General features: G+C 42.2%; 1 protein-coding gene and 1 pseudogene across 1 annotated transcript; one reads left to right on the forward strand and one right to left on the reverse strand.

Moving 5' to 3' along the window:
• Positions 1-267: 267 nt before the first annotated feature.
• Positions 268-3338, forward strand: LRRC14B (leucine rich repeat containing 14B). The gene is made up of 2 exons (XM_010283930.1): positions 268-1172; positions 2693-3338. Exons 1-2 carry the CDS (start codon positions 268-270, stop codon positions 3336-3338), a joined length of 1551 nt encoding a protein of 516 aa, XP_010282232.1.
• Positions 3339-16396: 13058 nt separating this feature from the next.
• Positions 16397-17458, reverse strand: LOC104618357 (annotated as a pseudogene).
• Positions 17459-19155: the final 1697 nt, after the last annotated feature.

Raw genomic sequence — 19155 nt, forward strand, 5'->3', positions numbered from 1 at the left:
AGCTGAGTTAATTTTGTTATAAATATGAGAGTTTAAATGAATAAATGGTCTCTGACTAAAGATCTCACAGTTAATTACTGCGGAATCACAGTATAGCTCCAAAATAGAAAGCAGAGGATCAGCATGTGACTTCACTCTGCCGTCCCAGCAAGGCTTTCATTAGCAGCAAACAGCAGCTGCAGATAAAAATAGAAGGTGATAAGCAACTAGGTTCTTTAGTTAAACACAGAATTCACTCTCCATGACAGCAAGGAGCCCAGAGCAACAATGAAGTCTCTCCGGTTCATTAGTGCTGAAGCATTTGTGTCAAATGCAGAGTTTGCCAGGAAGAGTCTCGGCAGTGTTGCCCATAATCTTTTTCCTCTTCTTTTTAAAGCCAGCTATTTACTGGAGCAAGGGGAAGTGATTCATGACTTGGTAGAGAACTGGCCACTTGTTGACTTTAACATGGGAAAACTTTTGGGAACTACTGTGGACTACCAGGAAGACCTGAGCCATAGAACATGCTCAGTGTGCTTGGAAAGCTGTCTGACAGGGCTGAGAGACTACGTGCTGAATCACCCTTCTCCCTACATGAAAAGGTTGAAAGTGGTTGACCTGACGGGTATAAAAGATGTTGAAGTTCAGTTTTGTGAGTGTAAGAAGACAATGGGAAGGTGGGCCAGGACACAGCTGCTCTCTAAGCTTTGTTTAGAACTGCTGGTTTACCTGCAACAAACACAGTGCAGTCCAGGTACCTTTGAAATCAGTATTGATGTGCTAATTGACTTGTACGTTACAGAGCGGAACTATGAGCTGGTAGTGCAGGCCCTGCTGAAGAAATGTTATTGTCCACTGAAGATTTGCTGTGTGGCATTCAGATCTGACAACCTGGCTTTGCAGAAATTCTTCTATATCGTAAAGCTTGCTGATCCCTCTTTGTTGCGCAAACTGGAAATAGTTCACAATGTTCGCTTGGAAATGGAACACTTGGAAATACTCTTCAGCAGTATCCACTTCCCTCTGTTGATGTCCTTGACCTTGCCAGCACGAACATTTAATGTGCGGAGGTTCACAGCTACAGATGAACAAATGCTTACTAACATTGGAGAAAAGATGAGTGAAATGACGCAGCTGACCGAACTCAGTGTATCATTTTCTATACTCACAGGAAGAATACAGAAACTGCTCAGGTAATTTGTCATCCTGCTTTCAGTCAAACTGTGAAGAACAGCCCTTTGTGCCATCAGCAAGCTGAGAATCTCTGAGAATAAGGGAAGTGAGTATATCTGGGGGGGGGAGGGGGTGAGAAGGGGCAGCAAGAAGCTAGGAAAGAGTATTTGCCATGGAGAATTTGAAGCCAATATATATCGAATACACTTAGGAGAACTGGTTTTTCTTATTAGTCCTCCAGAGCCCATCTGATGAGTATGATGAGAATGTACTTCTGGTACCACATAAGAGAGGGATATACCCAGACATTTTTTTATTTACTACATTCTTGAGCTTGTAACTCAATCAATTTGGGCTGGTTTTGGTGTAAGACCTGAGTCATATTTCAAGTATTTTTCAAGGTGTCTAGTGAATGTTTGTCCTCCAAAAAACAGGCAATAAATATACTAAGATTCCACAGATACTGTATTTTTAGGTGGGCAGGGGGATAGTGGACTTTGATTTGAGACATTGATTTCAGGTTTTTGTTGTGTCTGTAGATCTCAAGGCAAGAGAGATCTGATGCTTTTCTGTACTGTGAATTAAGCTAATAGATGACTATTCATTATGAATTCCTGGATAATCAAAAAGATAACAAGCTGCCAGTGAACAGCGTTCATATCTGAACAGAAAATAAGTTAACTATGTGCTTTTCAGAGCATCTAAAAAAATAAGCCAACAAAAGTTTCATCGAAGCAAATCACCTTGGTCTAAAATTCCTCCTGTACAAAGAAGTCATTTAACTTAAAAGTTGTGAATGGCACACTGCTTATATTGATAGAAATAAATTACAAGTTTCTAACCTTGATCCAGCTGAGGTCTGTGGCAGAAGTCTCACTAAGATTTAGCATGTATGAAAGGGATCTCTTGATTTTCATGTGTCAGAACTATTTTATATTTAACTAGAATATTTGCACATAATTCAGGTACACTTCTTTCAACCTTCTTCTCCATCAGAAGGTCTCTTTGTAACTCCAGAACAATACAACATGTAAACCTTTTGGGCATTTAAAAACATAGTAGAAACAAAACTAGAAACAAAGGCAGATGGCTTGTTAGAATACTGATTGGCTTTCATCTTGGAATGAACCTTCCTTAATGGAAATGATCTCAATCTGGAATTATGACAGTTTTCTACAAGAAGCAGCCACCAATGCTTTTATAGTAGTAATGATCTACTATTAATTCAGCAAGTAATAGACACCTGACAATATATAAATGGTTAAAAAATAGACATATAGAATATTATCAAATTAATCCCCATTAAAACAACACAGTTGGAGTCATTTAGTCAAATTAGGAGCTAATTCATGGAACTGATTTCAGGAGGAAAATATGCTTGTCGTTGTTGGCACATGCTTCTGTTTCTCAAAAGAGGTTAGAAAAAATAATGAACATGGCAAATGGCTGCATTCATAATGTGGATAGTTGTATGAAATTTTGTAAATTTAGCTTTTCAATGCTTTATGCCATAAATTTTTTTTTCTCTTTAATTCTGCAGCCCACTAAAAACTCCGCTGAAGATGCTGGATGTTTCTAACTGCTCATTGAACCACGCTGATATGGCCTATTTAGCCAATAGCTTCCATGCTAATCACTTAGAAGCCCTGGACCTGAGTGGTCACAATATACCTGACCTTTATCCATCAATATTCTTTAAGCTTCTTAGTCATTCCTCTTCAGTGCTCAGGAGTCTTACCTTGGAGGACTGTAACATCCAAGACACTCATGTAAACATGTTGATTTTAGCTTTAAGCCCTTGTCAGAAACTACAGGAGTTTAAGTTTATTGGAAACCCACTGTCATCCCAAGCACTTAAACACCTTTTCACATTTCTCTGTGAGTTGCCAATGCTGAAAAATGTGGAGTTCCCAGTTCCAAGGGACTGCTACCCTATTGGCATCACCTACCCAATAGATGATGCCAGTCTCTGCAGATTTGATCACCAAAAATATGAAAGTGTAGCAGAGGAGCTTAACCTCATTTTACTCCAAGCAAATAGGGAGGATGTGAAGGCTTCAACTCCACTCTTTGGCAGTTATGATGCAGCTGTGCAGGAGACAAACAATGAACTGGGAGCTTATTTGATCAAATCCTTCAAGGAGACTTTAGAAAAGTTCACTACTTCTCTTAACAAAATGAGTTAAAGGTGTAACATAGTGGTGATGAGATGCTCTGTCAAATCAAAAGTTAATTTAGTCTTTTCTAGAACTGCACCTTCATTGGTCAGTTTTCTTTATTTTTTTGGCTGAATTTACTTCTGTTTGAATAGCCTCTGATCATCTGAGGTATTTTAACTATGCCATATCTATTGCATATACCTTAAGTAAGAACTACTTGCTCTCAGAAGAGAGGAGGGCTCTTAATAGCTTATTATTTTACACAAAAGCACTTTGTTTCTCAGTAAAACAATAGGTATCTAAGCATGGACGATTTCTTACACAGTTGCCCCTGGATTTGGCAGTGAGGCCTGTAGCTCTACAGAAAAGACAGGAAAGTCCTTTCCGAAGTCCAGCAGGGTTTCCCAAAGATTGTGCAGCTATCCTCAGCTATGGTTCCCTAAAACAATTTTTGTTTTTGCCCTTGGACTTCTGAATTCACCAGTCTGTGTTTTATCCAGTACATTCCCAATAGTGGGGGATGTATAGCAGTGTCCATGTCCCTGTGCCTCTCTTTATTCTGCAGAGGCAAGCATAATAAACTTTCTTTTGCATGGGGAATATCAGAGTTTGTCTAATACATTGTGCTGATAAGAAGCAAAGTTCCGTACTGAGGAGGTGGCAAACCAAATGGTTGGCTGACAGCGGGGGATTTCCCCCCACTTCCCCCAGCAATATAAAGCAGCCTGTGAGGACTCTGCCGAAGCTCTTGCGAAGTGTATTTTACAAAGGCGAACCAGGACAGTGCTGCACAGCCAGGCTTGTGGTGTCAGCAGGTAAGTGCCTCAAGCTGCTCCCTTTGTTGAATCATCTTCTTGGCTGGTAGAATACACCCTGCTGCTTTTAGCTCTTCTAAAGAAAATATAGGACAGTGATAATAATGCAAAAAAAAGACTAGTGTCAAAAACACATGTAGAAAAATTAATCCAATGCCAATTTCAAAAATGTGGAAAAGGGACAAGGTGGGTTGCTGAGTAGCTAGAAGTTCATCTGCATAAAATACTGTCCTCTTCTGCCAGGACTGTGTATTGTTCTGCTACAGAATTGCCACCAGTGCATGGAAGTATCACATTTATTTGGCAAACTCCAGTGCAAGAAATGTATTTGAACGACCAAGTAAACAGAATCCCAGACCTCCAGATACACTTTGTTGGAACATGGGTAAAGTGGCCAACAGGGTGTCAGGATGCAGCAGGAGGGCCACAAAACAAATCCGGGGAGAGTATTATAATGGGGAGGAATCCCTGGGTAACAGGCAAGTGTCATAGTCTACTCAGCTTCTCACCTGTAATACTGCGGACAGAACAAAGAGAAAGATATTAGCAAATCTTACCTATTGTCAGCCAATTTGAGACCTTTGCTGACAGTCTCTGTCAATGCTACCAGAGCCTAAACTGCTTTGATGTAAAGTAGAGACTCGGTTAAGCTTCTAGGTGAGTTGGGGGAAAGAAAAAAAAAAAAGTGAGTTGCTCAGGTTAATGTCCAGAATTCTGCCATTAAATATACTTCAACAGTTCATGAAAACTTGATTAAACAGTACTGAAATTGAATGTTGTAGCAGGAGTTGAGGTATCATCATAGTATTAAAGATCATTATTAAGATAACAAAAGCAGCTTATTTTAGATAATACTGAATCTCATCATCTGAGGGTAAGGAAGAAACTTTCTTCATTTAAGAAGATGGTTTGTGAAGCTTTCTGTTTATCCACAAGAATATGCAAGCAGCTATTAACCTAGTTTAAAAAAAAAATAAATTAATGGACTGAGTAAGTAAGTAAGTAAGTAAGCAGAGATAACAGGTTCCACAGGATGCATTTAAATGATTTTTTTATGTCTTCTTCACTTATGTTCTTCCTTCTAACATGTTTTATTGATTAAACATATGATGGTAAAATTGGAAGTGAATGGACATGACCTCTTTATGTTTACAGAACGCTAAAAAAAAAAAAAAATCTAAGTTGCCAAGCCAAGTAGCTGTGATTTAGAAAATGCCAGAATTGGGTTCTATACTGCTTATATTTGGACAGAGTTCCACGTGCTCCCTTGTCCTTGCCTCTACTCTTTACCTCTCCTTCCCTCTGACCTTGCTGTTCTTTCCATCCTAGACTTGACCCATGACTTCGCAGCCAGACATAAGTGGTTTGAATTTTGCTAGGCCAAGGACCTACTCCTTTGGGATGAGCAATGGCACTTACTGTTGCTGGGAGAGGATATTCTGTGTACAGTAGCTGCAAATCTATGTGTCGTGATTCCTCCACCCTGGCAGCAGGGCCAGTTGACATGTTGTATCTGGAGGTGAAGGTTGGCCATTTTGGACACATGTTGTGCTACAACAGCCAGTCCCTGCCTGTTTCAGTACACATAAAACAGATAGCTTGTGCATAGATCAGCTCTTATTTCAGAATATTTAGATGCCTTATGAAGACTGCTGCCTATGCAGTGCTCTCTCTGCTTTCTCCTTGCATAAAGCCAGTCCTGGGCCACCCCTTTGTTCTGCTTCCTCCTTTTTCTGCTTCCCACAAACTCCTGCCTATCTTCCATTTTCAGTCTTCCATACATATGCTGTCTATTTACAACTCTCTGGGCCAGGAGGAATATGTAGAGGCCATAGTTTTAGTTTTAGTGCCCAGTGAGGACCAGCATTATGTCCATTTCAAATATTCCCTTTAAGCCTGGAGTACGGAGTGCATTGCATTATAGAAGTGGTGCGCACGCATCACTTCATGCAGAATACCTGTGAATGACTGACAAATGTCTGGAGCACCTGGATCCACATGCAGAAAGGATTTGTACCCTGCTCCTGGGAAGCCAACTGCTCTGTAGAAGCACACAGATGTTTTAAAAATATTGTGATCTTCTGAAATGCATTTTGATAGGATTGAAGAAAAAGTTTTATAGTTTACAGTTGCATGTTAAAATTTTATTGCATGAAATACAGTATTAACTAAAATGCATAACAGGTATATCGGTACTTTGAATAGTATTGAATCCAAAAGGTTGAACTACAATAAAACACTGCTAGTATACGACAGTAGTATTTTACTGACACCAAAACTATATATATACCTCAGAACTTGTTAGGAGAAAATGTCATATTTTGGGGGAGGAGGGATTTGCACACATTTGGAATGGAATCAGGTATTTAAATCACACAATTTCCAACTTTAGAGCCAACTTGTTCCAGGTTCTAAAGAACTCAAGCCAGCTGCATGCAATTACCTTTACTGTGGTGACAGGTGCTCCTTTGTGGAAATCCTGTCCTTAGCTCTCAGATATCCTACTTTTGTCTCTTGAGTTTCTTTCATAATTACGGTTATTATTGTTGGTTTTAAATACAAGCCAAGCTGTAACATTTTGGTGTTTCCCTGGCTTACTACAACAAGGATGTGTGCCATCTCACAGAATCACAGAATCATTAATGTTGGAAAAGACGTTCAAGATCATGAAGTCCAACCATTAACCCAAGACCACCATGTCCACTAAACCATGTCCCAAAGTGCCACATCCACACTTTTTTGAACAATTCCAATGATGGTGACTCCACCACCTCACTGGACAGCCTGTTCCAATGTTTGACCACTCTCTCAGTAAAGAAACTTTTCCTAATATCAAGTCTAAACCTCCCCTGGTCAACTTGAGGCCATTTCCTCTCATGCTATCACTAATTACTTAGGAGAAGAGACCAACAAACACCCTCATCACCACAACCCCCTTTCAGGTAGTTGTAGAGAGCGATAAGGTCTCCCCTCAGCCTCCCCTTCTCCAGACTGAACAACCCCAGTTCCCTCAGCCGCTCCTCATAAGACTTGTGCTCCAGACCCCTCACCAGCTTTGTTGCACTTCTCTGGACACGCTTGAGCACCTCAACGTCCTTCTCTCGGAAGAATTCTTGCATCTCTTCTGCCCCAGCAGTGCGGTTTCGGCCTGCTCCCTCTTCCTTTTTCCATGTGTGTGGGACTTGGCATTCTGCTATTAGGGAAGATGGACTAATGCTACAACTACCTAAGCATATAAAGTTACCTTATACATTGCAAGTGCAGTCAGATATTGATTTAATCCTACTTTGTGTTCCCTGTCTTTCTGATGTGTATCAAGCTGGAGCTGTTCAGTTGATAGTGCCAGCTATGGCTATTTAAAATGATGGACCAGAACTCAAAATGGTATAAGATTTTAAAGTAAATTTAACTTCAATTTATGTTTCATTTTCATTCTGTTGCTTACAGTTTTATGTTGTAAGAAATTTTTTAGAATTATCATTAAACACAAAGTACAGTAAAGAAAGAGGATAAATTCCTTTTGTTGTTTTTGCAAATGTTAAAATTCTCACTTGTTTTCAAAAGTTGGGCTATCTTAGGAAACAAGATAATACAATGCAGGACAAAAAATGGACCAGTTGACAATACTGCCTCACTAACATTCCAGTACTATCTATGCTCAGTGATACCTTTTCTAAGATTTCTGAAGTGGTAGTTACCCATCAGTTTCAAATGCTTGTAGACAAATACCAATAAACACTAAGAAGGGAGAGAGAAAATTCACAAGTCTGCCCTCTGACCTGCTTCCATAGTGTGGTGGAAACTATGAAGGGCTTCTAAGATGAGCATGGTCTTCTATTAGATAGTAGACCCAGAGGGTCTGAGACTGTTGGAAGAGTGACAGACTACTGCCTTTCAGAGAAAGTCTTCCTCAGTCTCACATGTCTGCAAAGGTGTGTATTGCAGTCAGGTTGAGGACACTTACCAGTTCGGTGTCCTCTAAGGCTTGCTCCTGCCATGTGTTGTCTGTTCAGACCATTTGTCTTGCTGACTGTGTCCTAGAAGCCTCTGTGTCCTGAAGCTTCTTCTCTGACCTTGGCATAGTTAATCTTACTGCTCACCCTGGTTTTAGCATTTAGGCAAACCAGGCACAGAAAAAAAAGGGTCTTAGCAGTCAGACATTTGTCCCTTTAAACGTTTGAGTTCTATACCCCTCTACCATCATTCTTTCATCCTTCCCACTGGGGATTCACTCACTTATTTGAAAATCCTGTGCAGTTAAAGTTGCGTCCAACTAGCAAATAATTATTGCCACCAGAACTGCCAAGAGCAGACAACATTTCCTATTTCTACTTTCAGCACAATTTCTACTTTCAACTCTAAACAACACAGTCAGTTTTCCTTCCTGCAGCTAGTGAGGCATTCATATTCTTCCTCCCAGTCTCTCTGCATCTGGAGTTCCTCCCAGACGTCTTTCACATCCTTCATTTTTCAACCAAAGTGCCACAATAGGCCTTTTGATTTTCTCTTTAAGCCACTGCTGTTTTTTTTCCTGAAGTCCCTGGGTTGCCCCCTTTTGCCTCCTCCTCCTGCTTCGCCAGCCAGGAAACCACTTATAAAAGACTAAGCAGAACGCAGCCTCCTGTGTGTCAGCCAGGCTTGCTGCTTCTGCCACTGCAAATGTCTGGAGGGGAATCATGATATCACACTCCTCTACTCCCCCCATAGCCTTCTTGTTCAGTAAAAAGATCTGCATCCCAGAGCTCAGTCGCATCTGCCTTACTCTCCTTTTTGCTTGCCCTGAAGTTCTGGCTCATTCTCTCTAAAGGAGTGCGGAGTGTTTGAGGTCTTAGAGAGAGTGCTGCTGTGCACTGCTCAGTTTGCGTAAGTGCTTATCTACTCAGTCCTGAAAGGGTGCTAGAAGGTAGCAGTGATGCTGCAAATGGTCCAATGAGGCAGAGGAAAGATGCTGAGATGGAACGTACTGGATGCAAGTGGTTGGAGACTTGCAAGATACAGGCCTTCTGCAGAGACCCCTAAGAACGGAGGCTTGCGCTGGTGAATAATGAACACAGGAAGGTCACAGAATCACAGAATGGTAGGGGTTGGAAGGGACCTCTGGTCCAACCCCCTGCCAAGGCAGGATCACCTAGGGCAGGTTGCACAGGAATATGTCCAGTCGGGTTTTGAAGTTCTCCAGAGAAGGAGACTCCACAACCTCTCTGGGCAGCCTGTGCCAGTGCTCCATCACCCTCACAGTAAAGAAGTTTTTCCTCACATTGAGGTGGAACTTCCTGTGCTGCAGTTTGTGCCCGTTGCCCCTCGTCCTACCACTGGGCCCTGCTGAAAAGAAACTGGCTCCATCCTCCTGATGGCCACCCTGCAGATATTTATAGACATTGATAAGGTCCCCTCTCAGCCTTCTCTTCTCCAGACTAAACAGCCCCAGGTCTCTCAGCCTTTCCTCATGCGAGAGATGTTCCAGTCCCTTAATCATTCAGGTCAGCCATGAGGGCCAAGCCTGGTCCTTGGTTTCCAACAGATGTCACTAGATGGGTTGCTGAGCCATCACAGAGGGGAGGACAAACCAATCCCAGAGAGGGACCCAACCATCCCAAAGGTGGGAGGACAAACAAAACCAGCCCCAGAAGTGGGCCCAGAGGGGGACTGATGAAGTAGCAGAGTCAAAGATTATCACGTCACAGAGTCTGGAGTCAGCCAGGGTCCAAGATCTCGTAGAAGGTTCATGCAGAGATTTCAAACTGTTTAGGAAAGGGAAAAGTACATGCAGCATGGAAAATTCCCAGAGACAAATGCTCCATTTTGGAGAAAAAAAAAGTCATTTTTATATCATAGAGACATAAGAGGGCATAGGACTCCACCACCTCAAGCAGTCAATATGAAAAAAAGCTTGTTTTTTACTGAAAAGATGTAGGCAGGCTAAGAACAAAAGAAAACTGCCATGATGCAGATGAGAAAGAGAATTTACAGCAGGACATTGTTGTAGCTATACAAAGCACCTTAATAATCTTAAAAAAAAAATCCTGTGAAATGGAAAAAAGAATAAATAAGGAGGGATTAAAAAAAAAAGGAACTTCATGGACTTGTAGGATTAACACCAAAAATGACTTAGGCATAAAATAAGTTAAAATTATCAATAGACAAAAAAAGCCACAAGAAAAAATTCTAATTCTCTTACAAACGAGCAATTAAACACAGTAGAGGGAAGGGAAATCACTGTGATAGAAAAGCCAAAGCACTGAATATGTTTTACATCACTGAAAATTGTTGATAATAATGGCATGGTTAACGGAATAAAAGAGTGGGTAAAAGCACAAACCAAAAGAAAAAACCAAAAAGATTTAAAAGTTACAAATACTCACAAAAATACAGCTGCATGAAGTTTGTCACTACAATGTGCAAAATTCAGCCAGGAACTCGGGAGGGTAGGGGAGCAGCAAACATAGCATTCCCATCTGGCTATCATAGGATTTTAGGTTAGTCAGCCAAATTTTGGCTCCAGAAACAGCAATTAGTCAATACATAAAGCATTCAAAATAATGCAGAAACTGAAAAATAGTCTGTGTGAATTGAACAAGACCAAGTCACAAACAAAGCTAATCAGTCAGCCCCATTAAATAATCATGAACCTTAGCTACTGATATACATCAAGTTTGGAAATGCTCTGGAAATATTCCACACTGACGCTCAAATGTTTTGCTAGTACATACTTGCACTAATCTTAACACGAGCAGGAAAACTCTAGCCATTTGTTCAAATATAAAAAACAGTTATTCATTTTCCCCCACGTTATTTTAACCTTGCAAGTGAAACCCGCTGTAGAGAAGCTAACATAGAACGCAGTAATAAAAGCTTTTGACTAGTCAGAACCTGATCAGAAGCCCTGGCCAAGAAATACTACTTTCAGATTTTTCACAGAACATCTTGCCAGGCCAAAGTCCCTACCTCTCTCTCCCTTTCGTTCTTTGATAGCTGCATCTGCTTTAGCATCTGAGATCGCTGTTCCATCATAAGTGTCTTCTCATATGTGAATGCAGAAATATCACTTTCAAACTGCAAAAGAGATCGGCATTAGAAATATCAGAAGAAAAGCACTACTCAGAAGAACAATGTTTAGACGTTCATTCTGTCCATTGCACTGTTAATAGATTCAATTTAGCTTTACCTAAGTAATTTTCTGTGAGGAATTCCTTCTCATAGCATTTTGTGTTTATCAATACTCCTTATTCATGAAATAAATATAAAGCACTACTCAGAGACTTGTACTGATGGAGCATAAATAACAAAAGTACTGCCAGAACAGAGCCATGGAATGTTTTTATCAAATGTTTTTATCAAATGATCAGGATGTAAAAACTACAAAGTATACCCCATAAGACAAATACGTTGAGCTGATAGCTTAAAAAGTTCTTAACAGTGTAGTTTAGAATTTAAAATTAAGCTTTGAAATGCTATTTCAGCAGTTACAAGTATAACTGCTTTTTACATCCTTGGAGATTTCAAGGTGAAGAAAGGTTCAACTGGAATCCATTATTGTCTCAAAAGAGCTGCTGTGAGAATAATGCCTTACAACATAGCGGTAGATGTTAGTATTTTACTTCAAAATGCTTTAAAATATTTAGGCAAAAGACTAAATTAACTATATTATAGATTTCCTAGTTTAACACACTTGACCTAACAACTATTACTATGCCTTCTCATTTCCTGCATAGCTTTGTAAGTGAGTTGTCATTATCTTAAAAAGCCCACGACAAGTTAATGAACTAATGAAATTGTAGTAACTGACAACAACTGATGAAATTGTAGTAACTGACAACAACTGTTACTAGGGCTCAAAGGCTGACCCGTCACCAGTGGTGTTCCTCAGAGCTCAATTCTAGGGCCAGCTCTGTTCAATCTTTTTATCAATGATCTGGATGCAGGTGTTGAATGCACCATTAGGAAGTTTGCTGATGATACTAAACTGGGAGGTGTTGCTGACTCTCTTGAGGGACAAGAGGCCTTGCAGAGGGATCTGGATAAATTGGAGCATTGGGCAATCACCAATGGCATGAAACTGAATAAGAACAGATGCTGGCTTCTGCACCTGGGGCAGAGCAACGCTGGACACGAGTCCCAATTGGGACAGGAGTGGCTGGAGAGCAGCCCTGCAGGAGGGGTCTGGGGTTGCTGGCTGACAGCAGGCTCAAGAAGAGTCAGCAGCGTGTCCTGGCAGCCAAGAGGGCAAACCGCATCCTGGGGTGCATCAAACACAGCATAACCAGCTGGTCCAAAGAGGTGATTGTCCCACTGCATTTAGTATTGGTGTGGCCTCACCTGGGTATTGTGTGCAGCTCTGGGCCTCACCATTTAAGAAGGATGTTAAGGTACTTGATTGTGTCCCAAGAACCGCAACAATGCTGGGAAAGGAGCTGAAAGGTGTGTCCTCTGAGGATTGTCTAGTCTGGCAAAAAGGAGACCTCCCTGCTCTCTCCAGCTTCCTGAGGAGGGGAAGTGGAGAGGGAGGTGCTGAGCTCTTCTCCCTGGTACCCAGTGCCAGGACATGTGGGAATGGCTCAAAGCTGCGTCCATCAGAGGAAACTTGACATGAGGAAACATTTCTTTACCGAGAGGGTGCTCAAACCCTGGAACAGCCTTCCTAGAGAGGTGGTTGATGCCTCATGCCTGTCAGTGTTGAGAAGGCATTTGGACATCTGGTCAGCCCTGAAGTGGTCAAGCAGTTGGACTAGATGATCATTACAGGTCCTTTCTAATGGAACTATTCTGGTTTATTGTAGTCTGGTTTATTGCATTCTGTTCTTACATATGGTTGAGACAAAAAAGTATGCATTTGCACTATAAATACCTTACCCATGCAGTGCATCTGTATGTTAATTAAGCTTTGCAGTAAGGCTCTTAACAAAACTGCATGAATAACCCAGGGGCTTGTTACCTTGTGCAGCTGTTGTGGTTTAACCCAGCAGGCAGCTAAAACAACTACACAGCCATTGGCTCACCCCATACACCCTGCTCCCAGCAGGATGGGGGAGAGAATCATAAAAATAAGGTATAACTCGTGGGTTGAGCTAAAGACAGTTTAATAGGACGGGGGCGGGGGGGAATACTATTGATAATAATAATGATAAAAGAATATACAAAACAAGTGAGGCACAGCACAATTGCTCACCACCCACTGACCGATGCCTGGTCAGTTCCTGAGCCGCGGTGCCTCCCCGGCCGACTCCCCCAGTTTATATACTGAGCGTGACATGGTATGGTATGGAATGTCCCTTTGGCCCGTTTGGGTCAGCTGTCCGGGCTGTGCCCCCTCCCAGCTTCTTGCTGGCAGGTCATGAGAAGCTGAAAAGTCCTTGACTGGTGTAAGCACTGCTTAGCAACTAAAACATCAGCGTGTTATCAACATTATTCTCACACCAAATCCAAACCACAGCACTGTACCAGGTATCGGGAGGATAAATAACTCTATCCCACATGAAACCAGGATAGCAGCAGTGGCAGAAAATATGTTCCACCCTTGTTGTATTTCTTAGAGAAAAGAAAGCAAGAGAAAACATACCATGAAGCACTGAATCCTTAAGGCTTACAATGACTACATGAGAATCCCCAATTCATATATTGAGCTGCTATGCCAGTTTGCAAAAGAGAAAAAAGAAAACTTTCAAACCTGAGAAGAACAAAGCTCTGTCCTGATCCAATGTTGCGGGAGGTTTCAATACGATCCCATACTGAAGAGCGAAAGTAAGACACAGATGAGGACAAATGCCATATACCCAAGACAGCTTTTATTATCAAAAGTGAAAAACTAGTAATTTTTTAATGTCTCAATAATAATAATTTTAATTTTTTAATGTCTCAATCTTTGAGACAAACGTTTTACGGTTCAGTCTCTCACACCACCTCGTGGCTCAAAGATTGCTTGAGGACCCATGGTGATTTTGAGAAAAGATAGTTACGTAGAAAAGGCCAGAAAAGAGCATTTCATACAAACTGTACGACTGACGTGTAGTTCGACACACAGTGAGAATTTGTTTAATGCCGTCAGGTGGAACGGTGGTTACAAATTGCATATTGGTTACAACACATTGAATTCATTGAATAAAACACAGAACAATACAGGGTAAAAACAACAACATGGCAAAACCACATAACAAATAAAATAAGATTCGTTATTACAGTCTGGGAGCCGAGAAAACAAGTCAATGTCCCAGCCTTTCCGTGTTTGGACAGGAACATGGGCCAGTTTTTGCATTCCTGTGGTAATGTGTTTAACAATTTTACCGCTGTCATCAATTTTTAAGCAACAAGCAACAGTGGGAATCATTCAGTTTACCACAAACATCCCCTTCTCTGGCTAGCAGGTAATCGAGAACCATGCGGTGTTGGAATATCGCTGTTCGCATTTGTGTGGCCTGGGCTGCTAATAGATCCAGGGCGCGGGCCGTCTCGTTAGTACTAATCTCCGGAACGGCTTGCAACTGAATAATGCGACTCAAATTATAGATAGGTTCTCAAGCACCGCTAACCCACTCGTTGGGGTTCCATGTGGCAGGTCCGTAATGTTGTATGATACGTTGAGGGGTCCACTCTTCTTTACCCCAGGTTTGACCACTTTCACCCACTACAGAGGTATCAATGGACTGCCGATATCGACTGAGATCATCATATAACTTAACACCCAATCCATCACCTTCATCCTCCGGGACCATAAAGAACAATGGGCAAATTAGCCCCACATAACACACCTCAGTCCAATTTTTTGGCAATTGCTTGTATGCGTAATGTCCACAGATCCAATAATGACCTTTTAACGCCCCGGCGCCATTTTCAAATGGTCCTTCGGGAAAAGATAACACTTGATAATATGTAGAGTTGTTCATTCCCAGAGGGCTGAACAGATCACTCGTTCTGTTATGTCTGTCTTTATAAAACACACCCCTGTGTCATTTTCCCAGGTACAATCATATTTAGAATTTAGGGGCACGCTGTTGCCAGTGGTGTTACAACCAGCCATGTTAGGTGACTAAAAAGACTTAAACAGTAATTCTGCTCCTGTGGCATTGGACCACCCCCACGTGCTGTGGTTTTTTTTCACCCCCACCCATAGGACAATGGAAGCAACAATAACTTCCATAACCATAAGTACATTCACACTGGCCCTCCCCCATAAATTGACCTCTTTTGAGTGTACACTTTAGGCAATACTGGCCCTCGCTCAGATAACGAATCGGCCAGGTCATTATATCATCTTCTTCCCAAAAGGTGTCATTAGTGACTTCACTATAATTACTCACCAGCCCTTCAGGAGACAGGGGGATGGAAGTCCATGGCCAACTATCTAAACCTAAGGGTCTAAACCCAACTATCTAAACCACATACCCAACAATCAGTAAGGTTGAAATAAACCCAACTATCTAAACCAAATACCCAACAATCAGTAAGGTTGAAAGCATCGGCCCCTTGTTGGCCTAAAACAATAAATTTATTTTGCCACGATGAGTCAGAGAGGAGGGAGCAAGAGCTTCCCCAGATACTAAAGACAGTGATAATGGTCGCCCAAAACATCATTTACAATGGTATATCAGACATCCTATGAATATTAGCAAAGCAATCACCAATAAAACCATGCAGGATTTCTTGTGGCTGGCTTCAGAGTCTCCACCTGAAAAAGAAAAGAAAAAAGCAAACTCTATTCGTTTTAAGGAACCGGAAGCAGGTTATTATTAGAAGGATGGAATAATCCATCTTGTGTTCTTTCGTTTTAATAGCTGAAATTTGAGCCCCAGTTTCTACCAAAAATGTGACCAGGACTTGTTTCAGCCCTACAACGCCTGTAATTAGCAAATCACCCCGGCCGTTTTCGGTGAGCTGCCTGACACATATCCAACCTTCACACACACTCCCCCCACCCCCGCTCACCATCGGAGGGTGAAGAATCTAGTTTCCCGTTGAATTTTGGGGGGCATTTGTCTCTGATAAGTCGATTAAGGGGGTGCACTAGGAGTGGATTTTTTAAAGCCCGTCTCCGTATCTGCCGGTTTATCAGGCCATCCTGACACCAGTTTTTCTAACTTGTCTGTTGACAATCCATCCATCAAATCACGCGGAATTCCTTTTTGCCATCCCTTTGCCCACAGGCTATTGCGCTTATTTGGGACGTCCCTCCTTCTGGGTGGATTAGTGAGGGGTGTTCTTCCACCACCCCCAGGGTGTGGAACCATTTTCACTTCAGCTCTCCTCAGGCCCCCAGAGTCTGTTTTAGTGGATGGAAGGTTAACGGGGGCCGCCTCCCCCACGTCCAGTTTCTTGTTTTTTCCCCTGTAATTGTATACCGATCGGCTCTAAGGGATTCGGGAGTCCTCTCATGAGGGGAGTCGTTCGTTTGGGGTCTACCGGCATCATCATCGGGGACTCCTGCCTAGGCTCCAATTTTCGATCATACATCATCTGCAAATAAGCCGCCTTCTGCACACTTTCCACCAATTGATCGGCAGTTCCCGTAATTGCAAGGGGATCCCCCCTCTCCAAGGGGTTCAAACCCCCGCCCAATAGGCTGTCCGCTGGGTTAAGGACCAAGGGGCACGGTGATTCCCAGTAGTTAAAAATACTCCTGGTCCCCAATACCCCTCCGCCTCCTTTTCACTCAGCAAAATCTGATCCCCCCCAGACAGCGATACTCTCCACACATACTCCGTCTCTGACTCCCCAGGGGTTCAACCGAAATCCTTTTTTAATTTCACCAACTCGGTGGCGGTATAGGGGACCTCCTTGGTTGTGACTTGGGGGGACTGATCCTGATCGTCATCGTAAATATACTCGGTCTTAACCAAGGGTCGCAGCAAGGATGGTTCTAATTTCTCTACTCCTCCTCTCGCTGCCTGCCAGTCGTCAAAAGGGTGACCAGGTCCTGACCGTGGGGGTATTTCCTCGTGAGAAGTGCCCGCAAGGAGTTGCTCCTTAAGAGCAGTCTGCAGATGTTTCACCTGGTCTCTCTCTCCTTCAAGCTGTTCCTTTAAATCCGCCACTTGCCCCTGAAGGGACCGAAGAAGGTTTTGGAGCAGTTCAACAATTTGGGATTCCTCAGTGTGGCAGCGTTCCCTCGCCTCTACAGCAGCGGCCAAACTGGCACCGAGAACAGCACAAATAATCGATTTTTCCCTTCCTGATCTCACTCTCGCATCCTTTCACAAAGTGCTCGTTCAAGTGACCACACTGCAAATTACACCAATTTCCCCGAGCCCAGTCCATCCCAGGTACAGAGGGTCATGCATTGTATTTTTCTAAAAATTCAAACAAAACTTCTCTCCCCAGAGTGGCAGTTTTAATGTCACTCATCCTGTTTAAAGCAGGGAAGCGGTTGTCTCAGGAAGGCAGCACATAAGCTTCAGACACAGACCTGCCCCCCCACTTTCCTGAGAGGTCTCACGTATTTGGGAAATATTGCTGCACTCTTGTCTCAAGGGATCCTGTCCATGACGCCAATTTAAACGTCCCAACCCAATGTTGGGGGAGGTTTCGATACAATCCCAAGAGCGAGAGTAAGACACAGACGAGGTCAAACGTCGCCCAAGACAGCTTCTATCATCAAAAGTAAAAAATTAGTAGCGATAGGACAGAATGAAATAAAAAGACAGAAATCAAGCAAGCATTCAGGAGAGTTGCAAGGATAGTCACCCACGGCATCCGGGGTACAATCACCACCATGGATCCACAGCATCCAGGGTACAAGTCTCTTGGTGTTTCGGTGGTGGGCGACGGCAGAAAGGGCTTGTCTTGGCAGTCCTTTTCATTCTCAGTCAAGGGCTGCAATTTAGCACATCTTCATATTCCTGCATATGCACACGCGCTTCACTGCGGCTCCAGCAGCCCTGCTCCTCACCAACCAGCCATGCCTTGTAGCCGTTATCTTGGCAGGGTGTTTTTCATCAGCCGGAGGTCTCTGTGGCCTTGTAGCCTTATCAGCCAAAGGAATTTTCACTTAGACAAACAATCTTTGAGACAAATGTTTTACGGTTCAGTCTCTCACAAGCTGATAGACTACTTTTTTTCCCCCCTCAATGATATTGCTATAGCATGCAAGGAAGAATGTGTCAGACTACAAAATTCACAACATCAATACTTGATTCTCTTCTAAAATAAAATCTGCAACAGTGACATGCATAAAGACAATTTTTTTTGTTTTGTTACAGAATGTACAGCAGATTCTTTAGTTTTGAAAGAGAAACAACAGCCTTCGAAGTCAACACAACTTGGGGAAAAAAAAAAAATCAATCAGCGTATAGAGAAGTATCATTTTTAAAACAGGTGAAAGTAAAAGTAGTTGGTAACCATGTATTGAATGTGCAAGCTGAGAGGAGGGTGTTTCTTGGCGCAGGAGTTATGCATGAGAAGTAATTTACAGTTTGTGCAAAAAGGGAATATTAACAAGGGTAAAAGGGAGCATACTGTGTCATGCCACCAATATTTATGCTGGTGTCTATAATTTTTGATGTCTGGTACAGTGATGATTTTTAGATCCCCCCCTTTATCTTTGAAAGAGGTTTTTTAGGACTTTCTAGAGAATTAGGAGACAGACGAGATAGAAAAAAGTGCACTGAAAAATTTAATAGATGGATGTTTTTATCAATTGATTATACAAATTATGTTGAATGGTGGTTGTGTTTCAGCTACAAATGTGATGCACTGGTGTAAGTACATAAAGTAAAATCAGAGGTGCAGGATTCAAGGCTATCCATATTGATCGGTAAGTTACTGCTGAGAGGGAAGGGGAGGTGGATTTGTGGGTGGCCAGCAGCAAGGTTCACATTTCCTTATAGTCTAGATTCATCTTCAGTATATTAGAATTGTAGAATGGTTGCAGGTGGAAAGGACCTCCAATCTCAGCCAAAAAGGAGTGTTCTGATTCACTAGGCAGAATCTGTTTCTTATGGTTAGATAATGTTTGGAGTTTGAGGACTGCAAATAATTCAGCATAGGCTGAACTTCCTACAAAAATGGTCACCTTTCTGTACAAATAGGGTTCTGATATGCAC

Source organism: Phaethon lepturus, unplaced genomic scaffold, assembly GCF_000687285.1.
Source record: "Phaethon lepturus isolate BGI_N335 unplaced genomic scaffold, ASM68728v1 scaffold633, whole genome shotgun sequence".
NCBI lineage: Eukaryota > Metazoa > Chordata > Aves > Phaethontiformes > Phaethontidae > Phaethon > Phaethon lepturus.